We start from the raw sequence: 24750 nt of genomic DNA, 5'->3' as shown, positions 1-24750 counted from the left end.
GCTTATGTGCCAGGAACATGTTGACTCATTGCATTTGCTCAATAGTCCTATGCGGTAATTTCTATTATCCCCACTTTATAGAAGAACAAACTGAAGCATAGAAAACTTATGTTATATGCCCAAGGTTAGAGAGCTGATAAGATGCAGATCTGGTATTCAAACCCAGGCAGCCTGATGTCAAAGTCCTCCCTTTTAATTACCTATGTATGATGATGGGTGTCAAAAGTTAAACTGACCAATCAGATTCCCTCTCTATAAACTGCGACTTAAAGAAATAGCAGGAGAGTAAAATCTTTAGCAGTGGGAGTGGACCTGAAAAGATGCAGAAAGACCAGAAAGTAGAGCCCAACCCTTGACACAATGCTATGAGGAAGACTGGCCACCTGGAGGGTCATGTATAGGCATTCCAGCTGATAGCCTCAGCTAAGGCCAGCATCACATGCCAGAGGGGAACAAATCAACCTTTGAGATACCACCTGACTGCAATCATTTGAGAGACCCAAAGCCAAGAACCGCTCAGCTGAGCCCAGAACTATGAAAAACATAATTTACAACAATAATAAATGGCTGTTGCAATAATAAAGGGATTGCTGTGTTTAAGTTTGGAGGCAGTTTGTTACACACCAATATACACCACAACACATGGGCTCCGTAAGGGGTCACAGCTGACCCAGGACTGGAAGCTGGCTCTCATGTAAAGGTGTGAGAGATTAGATCATTTCTAATCAGTCACAGTATAAGTAAGCCCTGCCTTGCCGCCCTGACCCACTCTAGGTTTCACATCTTGAACTGTTCTTCTTGCTCCTAAATTTTTAGTTTCTGACCTCATGAATCCTTTTTCCATCTCTGTCCCCTCCTCTCCTCATCCTGGATGCCAGACTTAGGTGTGCATTCCTGTTTTTGCTGCCTTAGCAGAGAAAACCCTCGATTTTCCTGAGACCAAGATCCACATGCTCCCTCTGCTGCTCACTGTCCTGCATGGCCATGATTTCCAACCCAGCCCTCCAGGACCAACGCTGAAGATATCATTTCCATCCCAACTCTTTGTCCAGCATCTGGGCTCAGCCTTGGCTTTCTCTGACGTAGGATCAGGAAGTGAACATTGGTTCCTAATGTAGGGTCTTGGAGAACGACAAATATCCCACCAGAAGGGCAGGTTCTGGGGCTCTAGGTCTATCTTCCCAGATTGTAGATGGAGGGGTTGGCAGGGCTTTTTGGTCTTTGGGCCCAAATGTGGAAAGCAGGGAGAGACAGAGGGTGATAGTGATTAGCACTGGGCATGGGAGACCAATGTCATTTCTACTTTGCATGGCCAGGCAGATATCTGTCAAGATGATAGTGGCTAGTCAGCTTGTCCATTTGTAACAGTCATAGTTTCACAAGTCAGAACATAATCATGCAGCAATAATAAGGTGCCATTCATTAGCCTTTCCAGTGTAACCAGTTACAGTGGCAACTGGTAATAACAGCAAAAAGCTGTGTCAGTCTGGGACAGGTAGGAGACAGAAACCACACCAGTTATTTTAACACAGAAAATTTAATATAAAGAATTGCTAACTAGGTATAAAGTTGTTAACTGGGTGACTGAAAGGTTATAAAAAGAACTTTAAGGTAGAAATTGCAGGAAGCATCTGCCATCTCCAGGGCTGAGGGAACAAAGAGGCAGAAACTATCAAAACTTTAAAACTTAGAGGAGGAATTCCCTGGAGCTTAAATTCAGATATCTGAGAAAGGAACTCAGCTCAGCTGGGGCTGGTGTCGCGGAGCTCAGGGAAGGGCCAGGTAGGTAAGGCAGGGACCCACACTTCAAGGGAAGAGGGACTGGCATCTGAAGCTGATGTCTCTGAGCTCCTGGAAGGGGCCCAGGGAGTCTGGAACCGGGATCCTGGAGAAGTCCGGTGCTTCATGAAGGAACTGCTGCCTGTAGTGAAGAAACATTGCTGGGAGATGCTCATAAGAACAGGAGGCCCACAGGGAAACAAGAAGAAGGAGCAAGACCCTTTTCTCTCCTCTAGACTTATAGTCTAACTCCACCCTGTATATCGGCAAAGCCTAATAAACTCTAATAGGGAGCAGCTGGTAACACCAAAAGGTGGTTTGCAGGAACCCAGCCCCAGCATCACAGAGCAGCTATCATTTATATTATCAAATGTAAAAATCACAGGTGGATCTGACTACAAGCATTATACTTAGAATGCACCCCCTCCACTCTGCCTCTACATGCAGTCGATTTACTTTTTCAAAGTCATAAAAACAATGTTCTAGCAACACACAGGTAGATTTTCAAAAACAAAAAGGCCTACTAATCATCAGACCATCTTAACACCATGACTTTTTTATTTTCACATTTTCTGTTTTAGTCTTTCTTATAGGCAGATGTAATTTTTCAGTTATGACTGCAGCACCCCACACAACTGAGTGTCTCTGCTGTGTCACAAGCCTGGTTGCCTGCTGTTACGGAGGTTGTTGTCACAAACCCTCATTGAATGAAATGCCATTTCCTTATTGATTTCTCCTCTGTGATTCTTTGAACATCTGGATCGTATTCCTCAGGACCATTCTAGCTGCAAATAAGGGAAACTGCTCAAATCAGCTTAACCAAAAACAAATTGATGTGTGTGGCTGTGATGGGGGGTGAAATTGACTGGCTTTGGTCGCTGGAAAGAATGCAGGAGTAACTCACAAAACTAGGACCTAAAACCAGGGACCAAAAAGAGCCAGCGCTCTTCCTCTCTGTCCAACTGCTGTGTGGCCCTCTCTCTACTTCTCTTTGGAGATTAGCCTCTTTCCTTCCTACTGCAGACAGTTCTTCTTTACCTGGTAGGAACAAGGCCACCAGCAGCCTCAGTCTTCTAAGTGTAATAGAAAGAGCATCCTGGTAGCAATCTCAGGGAAGGTCGGTGATTGGCTCTGTTGGTTCACATGCCCATCCATTGGGCCAATCATCTTTTTAGGGCAACCATGAATTATATCATTGGCCAGGCCTGGTAATATACCCGTGCTTATGGCCAGGGTGTTTACAGGGCTTAATATGTTATCAGATGAAGGGGAATGGGAAGGCTTCCTGGGAAGACAGAAAACAGCCACTAAGTCACTACACAGGGTTTGGAATTTTCACCATGGCAACACTTGGTAAACATTACTGCACATCTAGTTCTTTGTTTTAACAATTGCCTTGTGAGAAATTCCCAAGGATAGGGTTACTGCCATGGTGCTTGCCACAGCACTAGAGCACATTTGTGTTTTCAGTTGAAAAGTGTGTTCACATCCAATACCTTATGTGTGCCTCACCAAGAAATCCCAAGTGACAGAAAAGGAACCAGAGACACAGAGAAGTTGAGTGACAGATCCAGGGATGCACAGCAGATGAGGGCAGAAGTGAACCCAGAGCCCTGACTTTCTGATTCCCATTCCAACACTCTGCCCCTAAAACATCACAGTGAAAGTTTAGACTAATGGTGAGACTGTTAAAGCGCAGTGTCATCTCTGTCCAATTAAGGGAGAGAGCTTCGTCTGCTCTCTTCCCCTCGGAGGAGCTGGGCCAGACCCCTTGAGCAAACAGGCTGGAAGCCCCTGCCTTCAGAGCCTGCTCGAGCTCTGATGGGGGATGTCCCTTCGCTGGACCTGGTGTCCTCCCAGTGGGCGCTGTCAGCACGCAGCTCCTCCAGGACACTGTGAAGATGCCTCAGTGTGAGCAGGAGCCTCTGGTCTTGAATCTGCATCTCAGACTAGGAGAGAGAAGGAGCCTGTGAAGGGATGCGCGGAGCCCTGGATGTTTCCCCATCAAGCCGCTTCCCTCTCTGTCTCATCAGAGACAAGCCCACTTGTGATTCGCACAACCTCTCAGAAGCCATATCCACCAATGCCTCAGTTTCTTGCTCTGCAAAGCAGAAAGCAAATTGCTTACTTTTCAAGGCTTTCATGAGGACTGAATGAATTTGCCCATGGGAAAATCCTTTCAAGGGGTCAGCGAGGTCAAAACTACTTTGATTACAATACTAAGATATTATTTTCCTTTTTTTGCTTTCATTTTCTTATGAGCATACCGTGGAGTTTTCCAGAAGCTAATGACATGTAATATCTCAACAGATTGAATGCAGGAGCCGCTATGAGAATCCAGCTGTGTTCTATTAAGACAGACATTAAAGCAATTTGCAACAATGTAAAATGGGGCTACTCTTCCCACTAAATATTTGCTTTGAAAAATACAGTTATTTTGAATAAGTAATGTTTTATTAACATATTATGAGTTTGTTATTATTTTAGAATGCATTAGTAAATATATTAAAATGTCTCAGCTTTGGCTTCTAATTCAGTCAGTATTGTTCTATATAACTCACATAAACAAAAGCTTTTTGGTGGCCTTAATAATTTTCTGGGCATAAAGGGGTCCTAAGACCCAAAAGTTTCAGAACTGCTGCATTACAACTATACTATCATCTTCAGCCATCTTATTTCTTTCTCCGATTTTTCCCTGGGAATTTTTTCCCATACATTTTCCCTCTTTTTCTTTCTGTTTATTTGTTTATTTATTTTTGAGGCAGGGTCTCACTCTGTTGCCCAGGCTGGAGTGCGGTGGGGCGATAACGGCTCACTGCAGCCTTGAGCTCCTGGGCTCGACTGATCCTCCCACCTCAGCCTCTCGAGTAGCTGGGACTCCAGGTGCACACCAACACGCCCGGCTAAATTTTGTACTTTTTGTAGAGGCAGGGTCTTGCCCTGTTGCACAGGCTGGTCTCAGACTCCTGGGCTCACGCGATCCTCCCAACTCAGCTCCCAAAATTTGCTTTCTCTTTAAAAATGCTAAAATTCTATTTTCTGACTAAGTAATCCTTCACGCATGATAGAAAACTGAAAAGCTACAAAAGGACATATATTTAAAAGTCTCTCCCACCCATCTTACTTTATCCCTAACTCAAGCGTCCTTCCCCAGAGGCAAGCACCGCAAATGCTTCCGTTTTTCCTTCCGAAGCTGGTCGGGGCAACACGTGGTTAGATATACAGATTCTCAGCCTCTCTCTTTCTCTGTCTCTCTTTGCAAGAGATACTTATGAACATTATTTCCCCACTAAAAATAGCGTTTTCATTTTTGTGACAAGCTGATTACAAGTGAGAAGACCAAGTCTGCATCCTCTACCCAAGCATGAGTAACACTGCCAAGAGAATAGGTAGCTAGAAAGAGAGACTTGAGGCCGGGCACAGTGGCTCACATCTGTAATCCCAGCACTTTGAGAGGCTGAGGTGGGCAGATTGCCTGAGGTCAGGAGTTCGAGATCAGCCTGGCCAACATGGTGAAACCTGGTCTCTACTAAAACTACAAAAAAATTAACCAGCTATGGTGGATGCGCCTGTAATCCCAGCTACTGGGGAGGCCGAGGCAGGGGAATCGCTTGAACCCAGGAGGCAGAGGTTGTAGTGAGCCAAGATCGTGCCGCTGCACACTCCAGCCTGGGTGACAGAGTGAGGTTCTGTCTCAAAAAAAAAAAAAAAAAAAAAAAAAAAAAAAAAAGGAAAGACGTGAAGCAAAGGTGTAGCTGGCCTCCCTCAGAACACTGGGACAACTCAGGCTGCAGAGCGAGTGGTCCTGGGCCCGTTTTTTCCTCAGAAAACATTCACTCTGTGTTTTCTCAATTTTAGGGTTTTCCTCTTGCACATATTTTTGTCCAACCTTCAGCACCATTTCTGAGTATGTGACTGTAAGACCACAATGGGGTTCCCAGCACGGAGGTGATGTTGAGGCCCCCAGGCACCCACAGTTTCAGGGAGCATGAGGAAGACAGCTGCCCAGCGCTGGATGCCTGCTGACTGTGGGAAGCTGCAGTCCCTGCTGCTGGAATCCCCTGGTCCCATGAGAAGCCCTACTGGGTCAGCCCTTCCTTTGGGGTGATGAAAGGGTTGGGTCCCAGCTGGCCTGTTGCCTGGCAACCCAGAAAGGTCATTTTCGGACAATCCTGTCTCTCCCCAGAATGAGAAGTGGGTGTATAGAGAAACAAACCTCTTCTGAGGTTTCCTGAACTGCCTCCTCTCTCCTGGCAGGTGTCCCCACACACTTGGGGGCACCCCTCTTTTTCCGGACTTGGAGAAAATACCATAATGAAAGGTTCCTGAGCAGCAACCGCGGGACCAAGTAACATAACACAGGTTCAGGAGAGTTAGTGCTCCATGGGGGAGGCCCTTGCCAATGGGAAATGAGAGACAGGAATCTGCTGGGCAGATGAATTTCCTCTCATTCTCTCTCCCCCAATGTGCAGTTCCTCCTTCAACCCCTGCAGAACATCTCAGCTGCTGAGACACCCACTGGGCCTCCTTGAGGTGCCTTCTGAAGCCGTAGGCTGCTTGGTAATACAATGTCTGGCGTAATTGCCTGGCATAGCATTGGCCTCTGCTGCCACACCCTATGTTCCTCCCTATCACCACCCTGGGCTTGTACTTCCAAATAAAGTGCTGGTTTCTCAATCCTTGTCCAAGCCTCTGCTTTCTAGAGGACCCAGGCTAAGACATTGGGTGTGCGCATGTCCATCTGGGTCAGGATTATAATAGCCAACATCAATGTGCCAGTATTTGTTAAGAGGATTACAAGCATCTCTTCAGTGAATCCTTACAATACCCCATACGATATTGGTAGTAGTGTTATTCCCATTTTTTGGTAAGGAAACTGAGGCTCAAAGAGGTAAGGTCCCTGCTAGAGCCACACAGCAGCAGAGCTGGGCACACACCGAGGACTCAGTGTCTTTCTAAAACCAGTCTGGCCAGCACCACACCCAGCGCCTCCTATGTAGGCCATGACCTACTTATCCCCGCACCTGAGATCACAATTGTGCATTGTGTGGCAGGTCCCAGAGGGCAGACTGCAGGGTCCATACCGTAGCCTGCAGCCTTGGCCCCACGGGGGATCTGGGAGGGAAAACTAGAGATCCTTGGAAAATATGTGGTCGGGGCATCAAGGAAAAGAAATGCAAAACCTTACCAGCTCCTTTCTCAGCCACTCCAGGGTCTCCCCAAGACTCGGGCTGGGCTCTTCCGCTGTTTTCATCTCTGTGTCCTTGGGAGTGACCTTGACACTGACCTGGTTCTGTGCCTGACGGATCTTTGACTTGTACATTCCCCCAACTCCTTCAGACTGGCAGCAGGTTCTGGCCAAATCATAGAAGATGGAGTTAATGAGAGCAGGAAGTAGCTCACATTGAAAAATGTAATTTGGCTTTTTTTTTTTTTTTTTTTTTTTTTTTTTAAAGGGCTTTAGTGCTCTGAACAGAACAAGGAGGCAGGGAGGGAGACCATTAGGGGTCCAAGTACCTTGGTGCCTGCTGATTCCAGAAGCGAAGAATATGTGATGCCAACAGGATCACAGAGACTGCAAAGCTTTAAATGGCAACAATAATGGTTATTAGGCAAGTAGGCACTCTTTTCTAAGGGTTTGCTTTGTGCTTTACATGTAAAGTATGTATATGTCTCATTTGGCATATACCTCCACCGGTATCTCAAGTCCCTGTCCTCATTTACGTATCTATAGAGTCTAGATAAAGGGAAAAGCTCACTTTCCAAGTTCCCTTGTTTCTGGAATCCCCATGTGACCCATTTCCGGCAAATGAGATCAAAGCAGCAATTTGCTGTTAGGCTTCCAGAAAAACTTTTACCTTCCTAATAAAAGGGAAAATGTCACTGCTGCTTCCCTTTTACTCCTATTTTTTCCCTTTTCCCTCTGCCTTGAATGTGGATGTGATGTCTGGAGCTACAGTAACTATCTTGCAACCATAAGACAAAGCCCAAGAAAATCACAGAGCCATTAGATATCATTGCACCCCCGAATCAGCAACAGCATCTATATGAGACAAAAGACCCCATTTCTAATGGGACACTCTGCTACTTGCAGGCAAACACAGTCCTGACACACCATTTATTCTCCCCATCGTTACAGGAAAGGGATCCCGGCCCAGACCCCAAGGGAGGGTTCTTGGACCTCCTGCAAGAAAGAATTCAAGGGGTGTCCATACAGTAAAATGAAAGCAAGTTTATTAGGAAAGTAAAGGAATAAAAGAATGGCTACTCCATAGATAGAGCAGCCTTGAGGGCTGCTGGTTGCCCATTTTTATGGTTATTTCTTGATGATATGCTAAACAAGGGGTAGAATATTCATGTCTCCCCTTTTTAGACCATGTAGGGTAACTTCCTGATGTTGCCATGGCATCTGTAACCTGTCATGGCGCTGGTGGGAGTGTAGCAGTGAGGATGACCAGAGGTCACTCTTGTGGCCGTCTTGGTTTTGGTGAGATTTAGCGGGCTTCTTTACTGCAATTGTTTTATCAGCAAGGTCTTCATGGCCTGTATGTTGTGCTGATCTCATCCTGTGACTTAGAATGGCTTAACCATCTGGGAATGCAGCCCAGTGGGTCTCAGCCTCATTTTACCCAGCCCCTATTCAAGTTGGAGTTGCTCTAGTTCAAATGCTACTGACATCATCACACTGTGAAGCAGGTATTCAATTCTGTCTTTCACCAAACACTTATTGAATGTCTACTGTGTTCCAAGTTCTGCTCTAGACACTGGGGTTATCAACCAAAATCAGAGAAATAAAGGCCCTGCTTTCCTGGAGCTGACATCCTAGTAGTCACTGGAAACAAATTAATGCTATGATGAAAATAAGTAGAATCTATTCTCACATAGGTCTTTTAAAATATAAATTTATTGGGCAGGAGTGGTGGCTCACACCTGCAATCCCAGCACTTTGGGAGGCTGAGACAGGCGGATCACCTGAGGCCAGGAGTTCGAGACCAGCCTGGCCAACATGGTGAAACCCCCGTATCTACTAAAAATACAAAAATTAGCTAGGTGTGGTGGTGGGCACCTATAATTCCAGCTACTCAGGAGGCTGGAGCAGGAGAATTTCTTGAACCCAGGAGGAGGCGGTTGCAGTGAACCGAGATTGCAAATTTATATATATATATAAATTTATTCTACTCACATGCACTAGAAACTCCAAACCAAGAATTAGCATAGTGACCCCAGATAAAGAAGTGAAATGACTTGACTGGCAAAACAAAGTCAGCCCAGTTTGTGGAAACTTGCCCTCAATCTGGCTACACAAAATATCCTCAGATAGAGCTCCCCTGAAGATGAACTCATAAGCTAAAAGACAAAACACACATGGAAGCCATTCACCATAAATGAGAGTCAACAGACACCGTTCATCCCCTTCCCCCAAGAACTTCAGATGAAGATAATTAAAAGTATTTTGAGGCCAGGTATGGTGGCTCACACCTGTAATCTGAACACGTTGAGAGGCCAACACAGGAGGACTGCTTGAGGCCAGGAGTTTGAGACCAGCCTGGGCAACATAGCAAAACCCCATATCTTAAAAAAATAAAATAAAATAATTATCCAGGTGTGGTGGCACATGCCTGTAGTGCCAGCTTCTCAGGAGGCTGAGTCAGAAGGATTGCTTGAGCCCAAGAAGTCGAGGCTGTAGTGAGCTTTGATTGCACCACTGCGCTCCACCCTGTCTCAAAAGAAAAGTATTTTGAAAAGAATAAGAGGCATACAAGAAGGAATCAAAATCATATAAAAAAAGAGACACTTTTTTTCTTTTTTTTTGAGAAGGAGTTTCACTCTTGTCACCCAGGCCAGAGTGCAATGGTGCAATCTCGGCTCACTGCAGCCTCTGCCTCCCAGGTTCAAGCAATTCTCCTGCCTCAGCCCCTTGAGTAGCTGGAATTATAGGCACCTGCCACCACACCCAATTAATTTTTGTATTTTTAGCACAGATGGGGTTTCACCATGTTGGCCAGGCTGATCTCGAACTCCTGACCTCAAGTGATCCACCCACTTCAGCCTCCCAAAGTGCTGGGATCACAGGTGTGAGCCACTGGGCCTGGCCAAAAGAGACACTTTTTAAAAGGCGTATTTGAAAAAGAATGCAATAGAATTTATAGAACTTAAAATTACAGTAAATGTTTATAAATTAAAGAGAAAAGACGGTATATTTATTGTAGCACCAGAAGACAGAGCTAGTGAGGTAGGAGATCAGCAGTACTTGTTCTCCAAGCACTGGTTACAATCCCAGTCACAACTCCACTGATTAAAACAGGATCTGTTCAAACAGGATGCCATGAAGTAGGCAGCCAAAACCAACTAAAATCGAGATGGCAATGAAAGCAACCTCTAGTTGCCCTCATTCCTCATGGAATGCTAATTATAATTCATTAGCATGCTAAAAGACACTCCCACCAGTGCCATGACAGTTTACAAATGCCATGACAATGCCTGAAACTTACCTTATATGGTTTAAAAGGGGAGGAACCGCCAGTTTGGGGAATACCCCACCCCTTTTCCTGAAAATTTGTGAATCATCCACCCCTTATTCAGCATATAATAAAAAGTAGTTATTCATATAGTCAGCCAGCAATCCACGAATGCTACCGTGCTGATGGGGTAGCCCTGCTCTGTCTATGGAGCAGTTATTTTCCCGTACTCTGTTGCTCTAATAAACTTGCTTTGCTTTCACTGTACTTTGTTGGCTCACTCTTGAATTCTTTCCTTTATGAAGCCAAGAACCTTTCCTGACTGAGCCCTAATTTTCGGGTTCACCTACATCACTACAGCAGTAGCTGTATATATATATATACATACAGTGAGTACAGGACAAAGGGAAGCAGACTGGGATTCAGTCGGAGGAAGGTGTTGTTTAGAATTCTTCCAAGCAGTGGGCACTCAGTCAGTGGAGGACAGAAGCATAGCCCAGATGATCAGAGACTGGAGTAGGGGCTCTACTGGCTTGGAGATGGGACCTGGAGTTCCTTCCAAGTGTAAGACTGACTGGGCAGGAAAAGGGATACTGTAATAAGGAGCCAGGATATCTGGGTTCCAACTCCAGCTCTGCCAAACTGTCTGTGTGAACTCGGGCCTCATCCTTTCCCTGTTAGGCATAATGAGGCTCAAAATAGTTACTACATCGAGTTGTAAGGAATGTCACATTTCTTATATGCTGGCGTTTACAGCTTGAGAATCATTCTGAGTGCCACACGCAGACAAATCTTATGTGCTATTTCTCCTAGTTCAGCTGTCACTTTTCAGAACGCAAGAGAATCAGAGAAACTCCTGCCTGCCACATTCACACCCCTTGAACACAACAGGCCAGAGATGATTCCTCCAAACAGGCCACCAGGCTTTATGTCACATGCCCTATAATCATGGGACAACCGCCTGGAGCAGAGATGAGTGCCCCAGCCCAAAGCAGCCATCTACAGACTGGACAGGAGAAAGATCACTGGCTCATGAGTGACTGGTTTTTGAGGAGCTGCATTTTGGGTGATGACCAAATGATCCAATCAGATCTTCTCAGACATGTTGAATTTGCCACAGATTGAGAGGTTGGATTATCACAAGAACACTGTGTACCAGACCTCTCTAAAACTCCACATTTCAAACAACAATCATTTATTATTGCTCATGTTTGCAGATCTGCGGCTCTGAGTCAACTCCACAGATCTCTTATCCTACTCCTGGAATCACAGGACGGCTGGGGCACATTTACTTGGCAAAGGAGAAGAGAGCAAGTGGAACCATGGGAAGCCTCTTAAGGCTTAGGCTCAGAACTGTCCTATTGTTGCTTTTGCCATGTGCCATCGGGCAAAGTTAGTCACATGGTCAAACCCAAAGCTAAGGGGCAAGGATGTATGTGTCACTACAAAGAGATCATGGCAAGTGTGTGGACTGAGGGAGGGATGAAGAAGTGAGACTGACGATTCTACGCCAGAAGACGGCACTGCGTGGAAGTGGGGACACAGGCCTGGAGGTGCCCAGAGGGAGGGTCAGAAGTGGAAACCATGAGGTGGCAAGAGCGGGAGGCCGGAAGTATTGTTGGCTTGGTGTCAGACAGATGTCATTGTGGCAGTTGGAGGAGACACACAAGGAACGAGAGAGAAAGTGATCTCAGGATAAGACTTGAAGGATGATTTAGGACAACCAGCATTATTGATCTCCTACTCCAGACCAGGCATCACACTAAGTCCTTGACATGCATAACCTCATTTCATCTTTAAAACCTGATGACCGCAGTTTCAAAACTGTGCACTGAGGCACCCTGAGGCACGACAGAAAACTCACAGAGGCACTACAACGTATTGAAAATTTTGAGGGAAACACAATGACATCTGTCAGATAATATGCCAACAACTATTATTATGTTGTTTGAAGCTAACTACCTGATAAACAACAGCTACACCTTCTGGGGTGCCTGGTACGCTGTGAAAAATTACTAAGATGCTAAGGGTGTCATGAATTGAGAAAGTTTGGGGACCTCTGCCTACGAGGTTGGTACCATCATTATCTGCATTACGTAGACGATGATCCTATTACTCACAACTTACTACAGATGTGAAAACTGAGGCTCAGAGAGGCGTGGATTTCCCTAGGATCACTTCAGCCAATAAGTGACAGAACTGGAGTTAGGACCCATCCTCCCTCATCTTTGTGGGGAGGGTCTTGCCTGTTGTCTCGAAGTGGTGGAGACTCAAGCAAGGGCTCAGGCCAGGCCTAGGGTGTTCTCTGCCCTGCACAGTAGTGGTGCTGACAGGAGCTCTTGGCGGTTAGAGTCTGGCGCTCTGTCTTTGGCCTCCAGCGCTGACGCCTAATTACCCTGGCAAGCCATTTCTTGTGGTTAACTTGTTTGGATGCATTTTCATTTATTTTTAATCCCACTCTTAGGATTCTGGCTCAGAGCACATTTTACTTCATGGGCTCAGAAAGGATTGGCACATGAAGAAGATGGGAGGCGGAGCCAGGAGGCCTGCAAAGGGAAAGAACTTAAAACCCTGAGTGGGGAAAAATGTTACTAGCAAATACGAAAGCCAGAATGGCCAGCCATTCATCATCCATGGGCAGCCAATACTACTATGGATTCCCTGTGCCAGACTCCGCAATGCATGCTTCGAGTACAGTGGTGAGCAAGAAAGACCTCTCAGGGCTTGTGGCCCAGCAAGTAAGAGGGTCCCTTTGCAATCAGTTGGTTCAAAATCTTACTTTATACCCCAAGCCTGGTGCATACACACACACACACACACACACACACACACACACACACATATATATATGGCAAGTGGGCTCATGTATTTTATATATATACATTTTACATATATAAATTATATGTATATAATATACTTATATGGGAAGTGGGCTTATGTATTTTATATAAATATAATTTTTATATAAATGTATATACAATTTGGCTAGGCATGGTGGCTTACACCTGTAATCCCAGCACTTTGGGAGACTGAGGCAATTGGATTGCTTGAGCCCAGGAGTTTGAGACCAGCCTGGGCTATATGGTGAAACCCCACCTCTACTAAAAACACAAAAATTAGCCAGGTATAGTGGTGTGTGCCTGTAATTCCAGCTACTCAGTAGGCTGAGGCAGGAGAATTGCTTGAACCCAGGAAGCAGAGGTTGCAGTGAGCCAAGATCAAGCCACTGCACCTAACACTGGGCAACAGAACAAGACTTGGTCTCAAAATAAACAAACATATATATATAATTTTATATTCATATAAAATACATAAATGAGGCAAGTCAGTGGATATGACAAAAATTGCAGGCTATCCCTCAATATCCCTTCTTCCTTTCACACATGGGAAAAGACTGCATTTCTCAGACTCATTTGCAGGTAAGTGTGTCACATGATTAAATCCTGGCCAATAGGATACAAATGGAGGTGATGAGTTCAATTTCTAGGTTAAGGTTCAATGTCTCTTAAGAAGAAGGAAGAAGGTGCCTCCTACTTCCCCACATCCTCCTTCTGCTGATGCAATGTGTGTGACAAGGGCTGGAGCTGGAGCAGCAAGGTGCAAGGTGGCCGAGCAACAATGCAGAAGGAGCCCGGGTCTCTCGTGGTTGGCGAACCAGCATGTCAGCCTTAGCTGCCAAGTAGACTTTTCTATGAGAGAGAAATACGTTCTGTTTTATTGAAAGCACGATTATTTTGAGTGTCTTTATTAACAATATAGCACAGAGCTAGAGCCAAGTCCCCTAATTTCCCCTTCCAAGCCTTTTCCATAATCCCCCCACCTATGTATTTAAGTGTTTTACCCTCTTTCAAGTGTTTTCTTTTTCATGACTGTATCTACTCCTTACAATAGCTCTCTGTGAAGTCCATAGGAGAGAGAGGACTTCTGTGACCCTCACTATGCAGACAGGGAAAACAAGATGCAAGCGTGGTAGGTAATCTGCCTTGAGACAAGAGGGTGGAGTTATTCCCATTCCTCAGATGGGGCAAGTGGGCTCAGAGATGTCATTTAGCTCTGCCTTTGTGTCCAACTCCTAGTCCAGGGCTCTTCCATCCTTTTGGGCTGCCTCCCCTCCTATTCTGGGCACATGAGCGCTCATCCCCTTTGTGAAATACGAATGAGGTGGAGGTCTAGCAGAGAGAAGTGTCTGCACCGTTAGAGCCCCTGAACCCTTCAACCTGCCTTTCCTACCACACAAGCACATGCAGTCACTCTAACCAGAGGGGGCATGGGGACAGAGTACCAGTTGGCTCAGGGGGCCCATTACCATCTCTCTGTAGCTCCTTACCCACTTTCAGCAGGCTCTTCCTTTGGCCTAGACAAGCAAGGCCAGTAATCCAATCATCTGTCTTCTGCCTATGCCCTGTACTGTGTCCTTTTGGGTCCTGAACACACATGCCCTGTTCTCTGTGTCTTCTAGCAAATGCTGTGGGCCCCACCCATATTCCCTCAACACTTACCTTCTCCATGTGTGCCTATGGCTTCCTACTGCAAGCAGGTCTTACTCTGCTTAAGGAACATGCTTGACATGTGCAGAGGACAGTCTAGAAGTGCAGGAATAGCCCCCAGCAATGACAAACAGGTGCTGGTGGATAAATAGTGAGAGCCCTGTGGCCTCAGATCTCAGGTGGAACAGTACTCAGTCCAATGGGACTAAGCCCCAGTTGCTCATGGCAGTCAGGGACTCACGAATGCACCTGTAGTGTATTGGATGCACTTCCTTCTTGCTCTCACTTCCCATTCCTCTGCTGGGCTTCCTGGGATGACTTTCCAAATAAACCACTTGCACTCAAATTCTTGTCTTGGGCCTACTTCTGAGGGAACTCAACTTACAACACATTTGCTATGGTTTGAATGTTGGTGTCCCTTCCAAAACTGATGTTGAAACCTAATCCACAATGCAACAATATTAAGAAGTGTGGTCTTTGGGAGGCAATTCATGAGGGCTCTGACCTCATCAATGGAATTAGCACCCATATAAAAAGGCACCAGGCTAAAGGGAGTGCTTTCTTGCCTTTCTGTCTTCTGCTGTGTGAGGACACAGCAATGAGGCACCATCTGGTAAACAGAGCCGCCTTTATCAGATGCCAGTGTTGGTGTCTTGATTGTGGATGTTCCAGCCTCCAAATTTCTGGGTTTTTTTTTTTTTTTTTTTTGAGACAAGGTCTCTGTCACCCAGGCTGGAGTACAGTGGTACGATCACAGCTCACTACAGCCTCAAAAGCCTGGGTTCAAGAGATCCTTCCTCCTTAGCCTCCCAAGTAGCTGGGACTATAGGTGTGCACCATTATGCCTGGCTAATTTATTTATTTATTTGTAGAGATGGGGTCTCTCTATGTTTCCCAGGCTGCTCTCAAATCCTAGGCTCAAGCAATGCTCCTGCCTTGGCCTCCCAAAGCACTGGGGTTATGGGCATGAGCCACGGCACCTAGCCATGTTCTTTATAAATTATCCAATCTCAGGTATTTTGTTATAGCAGCAAAAAGGGACAAAAACAGTGTCCTATCCATATGTGCCTTGTACACATCAGCACCCTGCACCCCTTTCCGCACATATCTATCATCTGCGTATCTGTCTGGAGTGTTCTGGACACGGGTATTCTCGCCTCTGCTCTGCACCTGTGTTCTATGCACACCTGTCTCATGCCGGTGTATCTAGGACACCATCCTGCCATTTTCTATTGTATGGAGGGCAGCCCTTGACCCTGGTGAGATGGTGGAGACTCTGGTGAAGCAGAATAGGACAGAGAGAAGAGCATCCCTTGGCCTCAGCTAGGCTTGGGTGTGACTCTGAGGCAGGTAGCCTGATTGATCTGAGCCCCCATTTCCTCCCATGGTGAATAAACTCCAGGTTCCAATCTGTCAGAGTGCAGAGGGACCAAGTGCGGGGACTGCCACACAGAAGGTGCTCCATCAAACAACCTCCTTTCTCCCTGGGCCCACCCTGTCCCAGGGGAGTGGCTTGGAATCTACCTAACCCAGCACTCCCAGTGTGCTAGGCCCTGTGCTGGCACATGGATGAGAGACAATAAGACCTCTGCCCCTAACAGCTGCTAAGTAGGGGCACTCACTCTTGGTGAAGCTAGGAATATGGGTCTTGATTTCTCTTTTTCCTTGCCTCCCCGCTTACTCTTTCCACAGCAGAGAGAGAACACAACACTCAGGATTTTTATCCCCCAAGGCTGGGAGATCCATCCAGACCAGGTAGAAAGGGAGGGAATGTCAGCCAGGCCAGTGGAAGATTTGTGTGCGTGTGAGTGTGAATGTGGACACTCCTTCCAGGGCCTGGAGCATGACCACCAATTAATTTCCTGAAATCCCTGAACCATGTCCCATTACCATGATATCAAGGCCACTCCATGAAAGTATTAGAGCTCCAGGAAAGCCAGATGAGCCAGGCTCGTGCCAGGGGTAAATATGACAAAAGTAAACAAACCCAAACACCAGATCCCAGCCAGATTCTGACAGAAAGGTGAAAACAGTGGGGTATGGGTGACTAGGCAAGGGGCTGATCAGCCCCAGGACTTTAGGTCTATCTAAGGTCCCCAAATCAACCTGAAGTCAGGGGCCCTTGGGTCTGACTGGAATTTTCCTTCCTTAGTATAGTAGTAAGGTAATCTCCTTTCTCCTTGGCACTCAAATTTCCCAAATGTGAAAACGGAGATGATAGTAACAGCCTCTTAAGAATTTTGTGAGTGCTGGCCGGGCGCGGTGGCTCAAGCCTGTAATCCCAGCACTTTGGGAGGCCGAGGCGGGTGGATCACGAGGTCAGGAGATCGAGACTATCCTGGCTAACATGGTGAAACCCCGTCTCTACTAAAAATACAAAAAACTAGCCAGGCGTGGTGGCGGGCGCCTGTAGTCTCAGCTACTTGGGAGGCTGAGGCAGGAGAATGGCGTGAACCCGGGAGGCGGAGCTTGCAGTGAGCCGAGATCGCGCCACTGCACTCCAGCCTGGGAGACACAGCGAGACTCCGTCTCAAAAAAAAAAAAAAAAAAAAAAAAAAAAAGAATTTTGTGAGTGCTTTGAAAATTGCAATGAAAGCCAGCGGAGTGGTTACAAGCACTGAACTGAGTTCTGGTTTTGAATCCCCAAACGTGAGATACCAGTTGTGTAACTTTGGACACAGAGTTATTAGCCATTCTGTGCCTTGATTGCCTCATCTTAAAACGGGGACAATAATAATATCCACATGATCAGGTGGTTAAGATGATTGACTGAGTTAATATTTGTAAAAACATGTGCCTCGCACAGGGGAAGGGTTATGTAAGTGTTTGTCAAATAAAATAAACACACAAATAATTCGCTCCTATTACTTCATCTCTGGGCTTCAGTGTTGTTTCCTTTTCCAGGAACTTTTCCTTGCTCCACTCACTGCCTTCACCTAGGAAAACCTTAGTCTCCCTTCGGTTATTACTTCTTTCCTATCATCCTCCTGGACACACTACTGGTTGGCTTCAGAGATTTCTTACCTGGGACACAGGGGATCAGATTGCATCTGTATTTCTCAATCTTCAGCTATTCATATACCTGTTCAATTTTTGCCTACTTATTCTACTTTTTTTTTTTTTTTTGGGACTGAGTTTTGCTCTTGTTGCCCAGGCTGGAGTGCAATGGCGCAATCTCAGCTCACTGCAACCTCCACCTCCCAGGTTTAAACGATTCTCCTGCCACAGCCACCTGAGCAGCTGGGACTACCAGTGCATGCCACCACGCCCAGCTAATTTTTGTATTTTTAGTAGAGACAGGGTTTCACCATGTTGGCCAGGCTGGTCTGAAGCTCCTGACCTTGGGTGATCCACCTGTCTTGGCCTCCCAAAGTGCTGGGATTACAGGGGTGAGCCACCATGCCCAGCCTGATTCTACTTTGATTAACTTAGTTCTTCTGAGTGATAGAAAATCCCAAGTAATAGTAGCTTATACAAGACAGATGTTTCTTTCTCTCACCCACAAAAGAGGAACTATCCCATCCTAGTGTTTCCAACTAGTCATCTGTGATCCAGGTTCCTTCAATTTTGTTGCTCTTCCAACCTAATAGGCGTCCACCTCATGACCCAAGATGGTTGCTCAAGTTCCAGCCATCAGTTCTGCATCCTGGCAGCAGGAAGGACAAAAAGAGAGTAGGAGGGCACACTCCTTTCCTTTCAGGAGACTTCATGCATTTTTCCCACACTACCTCCTCTCATATCCTAATGGCCTACCATCCACTTGGCCATACCTAGCTGTAAGGAAGGCTGGGAAATGAAATCCTTCTTCTGGTGCACTGTACCCACTACTGATCGAAGCTTCTATTACGGTGGAAGAAAAAGTGAGTGAATACTGGAGGAAACCAACAGACTTTAATGTATCAACTTCATATGGACTCGTATTTCTGCCCTTACTCTAGTCAATATCACCCATGATATCTTTGGTTTCATGAGCTAGTTATATATTTTCTAAAACAATTTAAAATAAACACTTAGTCATTGAAATAAATACACATGTATAGATATGTGTGTATATAGATACAGAGATAAATGTAGTATAGATGATGGGGAACTGTTACTCTAGTTGCTCCCAATGACACATGCCTCCTGGTATTCATATCCTTATGTAGACCCCTCCCCTTGAATCTAGGCTGGCCTATGACCTGCACTAAGCAAGAGAATGCAGCAGAAGCAATGCCAGGCCATTTCCAAGCCTCAGTTTTAAGATGGTCCAGCAGCTTTTTCTTTTGTGCTCTGGAGAAAGTTGCCTGCCATGTAAGAACTCTGACTACCTTGAGACCACCATTATGTAAGGAAGCCTACGCTAGCTACATGGAGAGATCACGTAGAAGAGAATGAAAAAACCCAGCTGACAGTGAGAACCAAGCCCATAGACACACAGTCAAGTCTGAGCCAGCTCCCAGCTGTTTGTGCCACCCCAGCTGACACCATACAGACAAGAGCGGAGCTGTCTCAGCTGAGAGCAGCCCAAACTGCAAAACTGTGAGCAAATAAATACTAATTTTCTTTTAAGCTGCTGTTTTGGGGTGGTTTGTTATGCAGTGATAGATAATCAAAACATCTTTATTTACTTAACACCTAAAATTATGTTATATACCACTACCTTTTGGAATATTGCAGACTAAGTGATGCTCTTAATGTTCCTATAGGAGGCCTCATTCTGTCTCTCACAGATCACACATCTCCACAGATACATAATTACAGCTATCTGGTTGAGGACTTTCTGTGTGCCAACATGACCATGATAATCTCTCACATGATCTGTTTTCTCTCTTGTCCCCTTGCACCTGGGAGTAGCCAGAGGGAGAATGTTTTCACAGTACAAATCTACTCACATCACTCCCTCACTTGTCACCTACTGCCATGTCCACAAGGGAGTCTTCTTAGGTTCAACTACACACTCAGGTTCAGCAAATGACCACACTTGGCATTGACCTACTCTGAAGGATATAGCACAAGAACTTTTACTTGCTAGCACAGCACTCAGTGCTCTTCTTGGCAGGAATCTTTGCTTCTTTCGGCAGAGCAGTACCACTCAGATGCCAGATGAAATCCCCATCAGGTGGGTGCAGGAACGATCCTGACTTAAAAGTGTCATGTCCCACAGGAGCCAATGTCTTTGGACCTGTCCAGTTACATGAATCACTATGCTCAGGATGCCAAAAGTATGACTTCCCACCAGGTATTTATAGTTCCCTCCAGCCCAGATGCAAGTTATCTCTCAGGGGTATTTAAAAGCATCATCAACAGCAACTTATTTTTTTACAACAGTTTTAGATTTACAGCAAAAATGGGAAGATGATACAGAGAGTTCCCACATATCGCTGTTCTTAGTCTATTTTGTGTTGCTATAAAAGAACACCTAGGCAGAGCACAGTGGCTCATGCCTGTAATTCCAGCACTTTGGGAGACTGAGGAGGAAAAACTGCTTGAGCCCAGGAGTTCAAAACCAGCCTGGACAGCATAGTGAGACTGTCTCTACCAAAAAAAAAGAAAAAGAAAAAAACTTAGCGGGGTTTGGTTTTGCACACCTAGTCCCAGCTACTTAGGAGGCTGAGGTAGAAGGATCGTTTAAGCCTGGGAGTTCGAAGCTGCAGTAAGTTATGATAGTGCCAGTGCACTCCAGCCTGGGTGACAGAATGAGGCCCCATCTCTGAAGAAGAAGGAGTTGGAGAAGAGGAAGAGGAAGAGGAAGAAGAGGAAGAGGAAGAAGGAGAAGGAGAAGAAGAAGAAGAGGAAGAGGAAGAAGAAGAGAAAAGAAGAAGAAAGAACAAGAAGAAGGAGGAGAAAGAGGGAAGGAGAAGAAATGAATATCTGAGGCTGGGTAATTTATAAAGAAAAGAGGTTTATTAATATTTGGTTCATGGTTTTGTGGGCTTGTACAAGAAGCATGGCATTAGCACCTGATTCTGGTAAGGACTTCAGGAAGCTTCTGATCATGGCAGAAAGAGAAGGGGGGCAGACATCACATGGCAAGAGAGGGAGCAAGAGGGAGAGGGGAGGAAGGTGCCAGGCTCTTGTTTTAACAATCAGTTCTCTAGTGAACGAACAGAGTGAGAACTCACTTATTACCGTGGAGATGGCACAGAGCCATGATTCAAACATCTCCCACCAGGCCCAAAGTCCACCACTGGGGATCAAATTTCAACATAAGACTTGGAGGAGACAAACATCCAAAGGATATCAACCCCATACCCACTTTCCCCTACTGTTAACATCTTACATGAGTATGATATATTTGTTACAATTAACCAATGCTGATACACTGTTATTAGCTGAAGTCCATACTTATTTAGATTTCTGTAGCTTTTGCATAATTTTCTTTTTCTTTTCCAGTGCCCCATCAAGGGTACCAACTACATTGAGTTGTTATGTCTTTTTAGGTTCCTATTGTTTGTGACAATTTCTCAGACTTTCCTTGTTTTGATGACCTTTTGAGGAGAACTAGTCAGATGTTTTGTAGAATATTCTTCATTGGGATTTGTCTGATGTTTATCTGATGATTAGATTACAGCTATGGGTTTTGGGGCGGAAGACAACAGAGGTAAAGTGCCATTTGTGCCACATCATATCCAGGGTACCTGATTTGACTGTTGGAGTTGACTTTCATCACCTGGCTGAGGTCATCAGGTTTGTCAGTTTCTCCACTGTAAAGTTACTTCACACCGCCCTACCCCTGCCCCGCCACCCCAGCGCTTTCCATAAAACACTCTTGGAAAGGGAATCATGATGTGCAACTCACACTTTCAAAATGGGGAGTTATAGTTCCCCTCCTTGAGGACTGAGTTATCTACCTACAGAATTTGGAATTCTGTATGGGAGATTTATCTTTTCCACCTGTTTGTTCAGTTATTTTTATCGGTATGGACTTGGAGATATTTATTTCCATACTTTTTGTTACATTCCAATATTACCTTATTTATTTTGTCACTTAAATTTTTCCAGCTTTGGCCATTGGGAGCTCTTTCAGTTAGCTCCTACCCCCACCATTTGTGTGTGTGTGTATGTGTGGTGTGTGTGTATGTGTGTGGGGTGTGTGTGTAGTGTGTGGTGTGTGTGTGTGTAGTGTATGTATGTGATGTGTGTGTAGTGTGTGTGGTGTGTGTGTGTGGTGCGTGTGGTGTGTGCATGTGGTGTGTGCGTGTGGTATGTGTGTGGTGTGTGTAATGTGTTGTGTAATGTGTGTAGTGTGTGTGGCATGTGTAGTAGGTATGTGTAGAGTGTGTGTTGTGTAGTGTGTGTGTAGAGTGTGTGTGGCATGTGTGTAGTGTGTGTAGTGTGTTTGTAGTGTGTGGGTGTGTATAGTGTGTGTACAGCATGTGTGTGGTGTGTGTAGTGTGTGTGGTGTGTGGTGTGTAGAGTGTGTGTTGTGTAGTGTGTGTGTAGCGTGTAGAGTGTGTGTGGTGTGTGTGGTATGTGTGTAGTAGGTATGTGTAGAGTGTGTGTGGTGTGTAGTATGTGTGTGTAGTGTGTGTACAGCATGTGTGTGGTGTGTGTAGTGTGTGTGTGGTGTGTGGTGTGTAGAGTGTGTGTGTTGTGTAGTGTGTGTGTAGCGTGTAGAGTGTGTGTGGTGTGTGTGGTGTGTGTGTAGTAGGTATGTGTAGTGTGTGTGTAGAGTGTGTGTGTGTAGCATTTCTTTACTTTCTGGCACTATCAGATGCTCCAAGCTCATCTTGTAGTATTTCCTGCCCAAGTCCTATAAACAGCAACTTCTCCAAGGAGCCTTGGATCCTTTTATTGGAGAATGGTATTAGAAACCAAATTTCAGTGCTACGTGTGCTTGTTGCTATGGAGTATCATTGCTTCTAAGCCCTCTCGCCTGACAGTAAGGAAATATATGTGTGTATACTAGCCCGTGTGTGTGTGTGTGTGTGTGTGTGTATATATATATATAAAACTTTCTATATGTAATCATCTGCATCTATATTAAGCTAAACATGAGTTCATTCTGGTATCTCCAATTCTAATCTGTTGCCACATGGATCATTCTAGCCTCCTCCTCAGGGGTCATTTTTATCAGAAGCAATGTTGCTTAGTAACATAGCAGACATATGTTTATCTGTTTCTAGGAAACAGAGCTTCCAAAGGTCAAATTCTCATGCAAAAGAGGAAAAGGTTTTGTTAATCCTTTACTTATATTCATCAGTGAGGATCTCCACTGCTCTGAGGATAAAGAACAAATTCCTTCACCTGCAAGGCTCTGCAGTGACCTGACCTGGTAATTCCAGGCTCGTCTCCTACCACGTTCCTTATCGAGCCCTCCATGACAACCACACGGGTCTCCTTCAGCTCTCAAACTCATCACACACTTCCTTCTACCCCAAGTTCTTCGCCTATGCTAGGCCCTCTGCTGGACTTCTCTTTCCTCCCCTCTTTACCTGGCTGCCTTCTACTCATCCTTCTGATCTCAGCTCAACCCACACTTTTACAGGAAGCCATTCCTATCCCCAAGACTAGGTTGGCGTCCTTGTTTGAGGCTTGCACTGTATACTTTTATTTTGTAGCACTTACTATAACTGCAATGTTACATTTACTTATCCTTTTCTCCCACTAGAATATGAGCTATTTGAGTGTAGGGATGGAGTCTACCTAGCTGACTAGTGTATAATATTTGCCCATTTTCTCTGTTCTTTATTCAAATGAGCACTTATCCAGAGCTTCCCAGGTGGTAGCCCCTTTTCTAGTGTCTGGGGATACTGCAGGGAGGGAAACAGGCAAAAACCCTCTTCTCTTGGCACTTACTTTTTAGTGGAGGTGGCAATAAGCAGACAGAAACTAATGTCAGTTGGTAAATGCTGTAGAGAAAAATTCAGAGTGAGGGAGTAAAGAGTGCTGGGGCACTGCTATTTTTGAAAGGAGGGCCTGGAATGGTGTCTCTGAGAAGGTGGCATTTGAGCAAAGACTTGAAGGAAGTGAGGGAAGGGGGTGAGGGCGGGAAATATCAGAAAGAAAAACATCCCAGGCAGAAGGAACAGCCAGCGCAAAGGCTGAGGTTGGACAGCGCATGACTGAGGGAAGGAACAGTGAGTGCTTTAAGGGAGGTATCTCATCTCATTCCCATAAAGCTTCCCACATCCATTTCACAGAGGAGGAAACCGAGCTCCAGGAGGGGAGTCCTTTACATCAGGGCAGCCAGCTGTGGGGGTGGAGCTGGGATTTGAACAAGAGTGTGGTGCCAGGGCTAGCATCCCTTTGAAGTCTCTAACAACAGGCCAGGCCTCTGCCAGACTGGGAGGAAACGGAGGCCTTCCCAGCCCTGGTGGACCTGCCCAGGGCTAGGCTATGCTGGTCTTGAAGGCACAGGCATCCATCATCCAGGGTGACTTCCAGTCTCCTGGTTGGTGAGGACTGCACAGAACTTTGGAGGAGGACAGGTTAGGCTCCGCTCATGAGGTGGCCGAGGAGGACATGGCATTCTCATTTGCCTGTCCTTCCACATGGTCAACTTCTGCTGGCCCTCCCACAGCCCTTGAAGGCTGCACATTCCCGTTCCTCATGGACAGAAGTGGACACAGGCTCAGAGGCCAGAAGTACTACCCCAGGCCACACGATTCAGCTGGTCACAGTGTCTTCCCTGAACCTGCACGATTCAGACCAAAGCTTTCTCTGGGGCTGGCGTGTGTTACCCAAAGAGGAAATGTCTCCTTGAATTTGGTACTCTAGGCACTTCACTCGACTCATCTTAACTCCAGCCCAGCCCTGTAAAGGAAGTAAGTGAAAGTCACTCCTATTCACAGCCTGTTCACCCACACCCACCTAGGTCGTTCTAGGCGATCAGACACGGGTCCTGTTCTCCAGGAGCTGCTAATCCGATGGAGGAGGCTGACCCTTAAACAAAATCACGACCGTCAGAGATCAAAGCAAACAGTGCAGGCAAAAGGAGAGCCCAGATGGAGGGGCCCCTGGGATGAGTGGGTGTGTGTGCCCAGGGAGGGGTTCCAGGAGAAGAGGCCCCACAACTGGGCCTTGGAGGGTGAGGGTGTGTT

The 24750-nt window shown here is 45.9% G+C and overlaps 1 protein-coding gene across 1 annotated transcript; it reads right to left on the bottom strand.

Moving 5' to 3' along the window:
* Positions 1 to 1297: 1297 nt before the first annotated feature.
* Positions 1298 to 24746, bottom strand: C15H20orf202 (chromosome 15 C20orf202 homolog). Its single transcript, XM_011766228.2, has 4 exons — positions 24521 to 24746; positions 7297 to 7362; positions 6968 to 7133; positions 1298 to 3728 (listed from the first exon to the last, which is right to left on the bottom strand). The coding sequence occupies exons 3-4, from the start codon at positions 7100 to 7102 to the stop codon at positions 3495 to 3497; spliced, it is 369 nt and encodes a 122-aa protein (XP_011764530.2). The 5' UTR covers positions 7103 to 7133; positions 7297 to 7362; positions 24521 to 24746; the 3' UTR covers positions 1298 to 3494.
* Positions 24747 to 24750: the final 4 nt, after the last annotated feature.

Source organism: Macaca nemestrina, chromosome 15 (assembly GCF_043159975.1).
Source record: "Macaca nemestrina isolate mMacNem1 chromosome 15, mMacNem.hap1, whole genome shotgun sequence".
NCBI lineage: Eukaryota > Metazoa > Chordata > Mammalia > Primates > Cercopithecidae > Macaca > Macaca nemestrina.
This window is presented reverse-complemented; position numbering and strand designations above follow the sequence as displayed.

Excerpts from the sequence above, each read along its gene's own strand:
- C15H20orf202 (XM_011766228.2), bottom strand. The coding sequence starts at position 7,102 with ATGTACAAGTCAAAGATCCGTCAGGCACAGAACCAGGTCAGTGTCAAG. Across the intron at positions 3,729-6,967 it reads AGTGGCTGAGAAAGGAGCTG|TCTGAGATGCAGATTCAAGA; the intron begins GTAAGGTTTTGC and ends TCTCTCTCCTAG.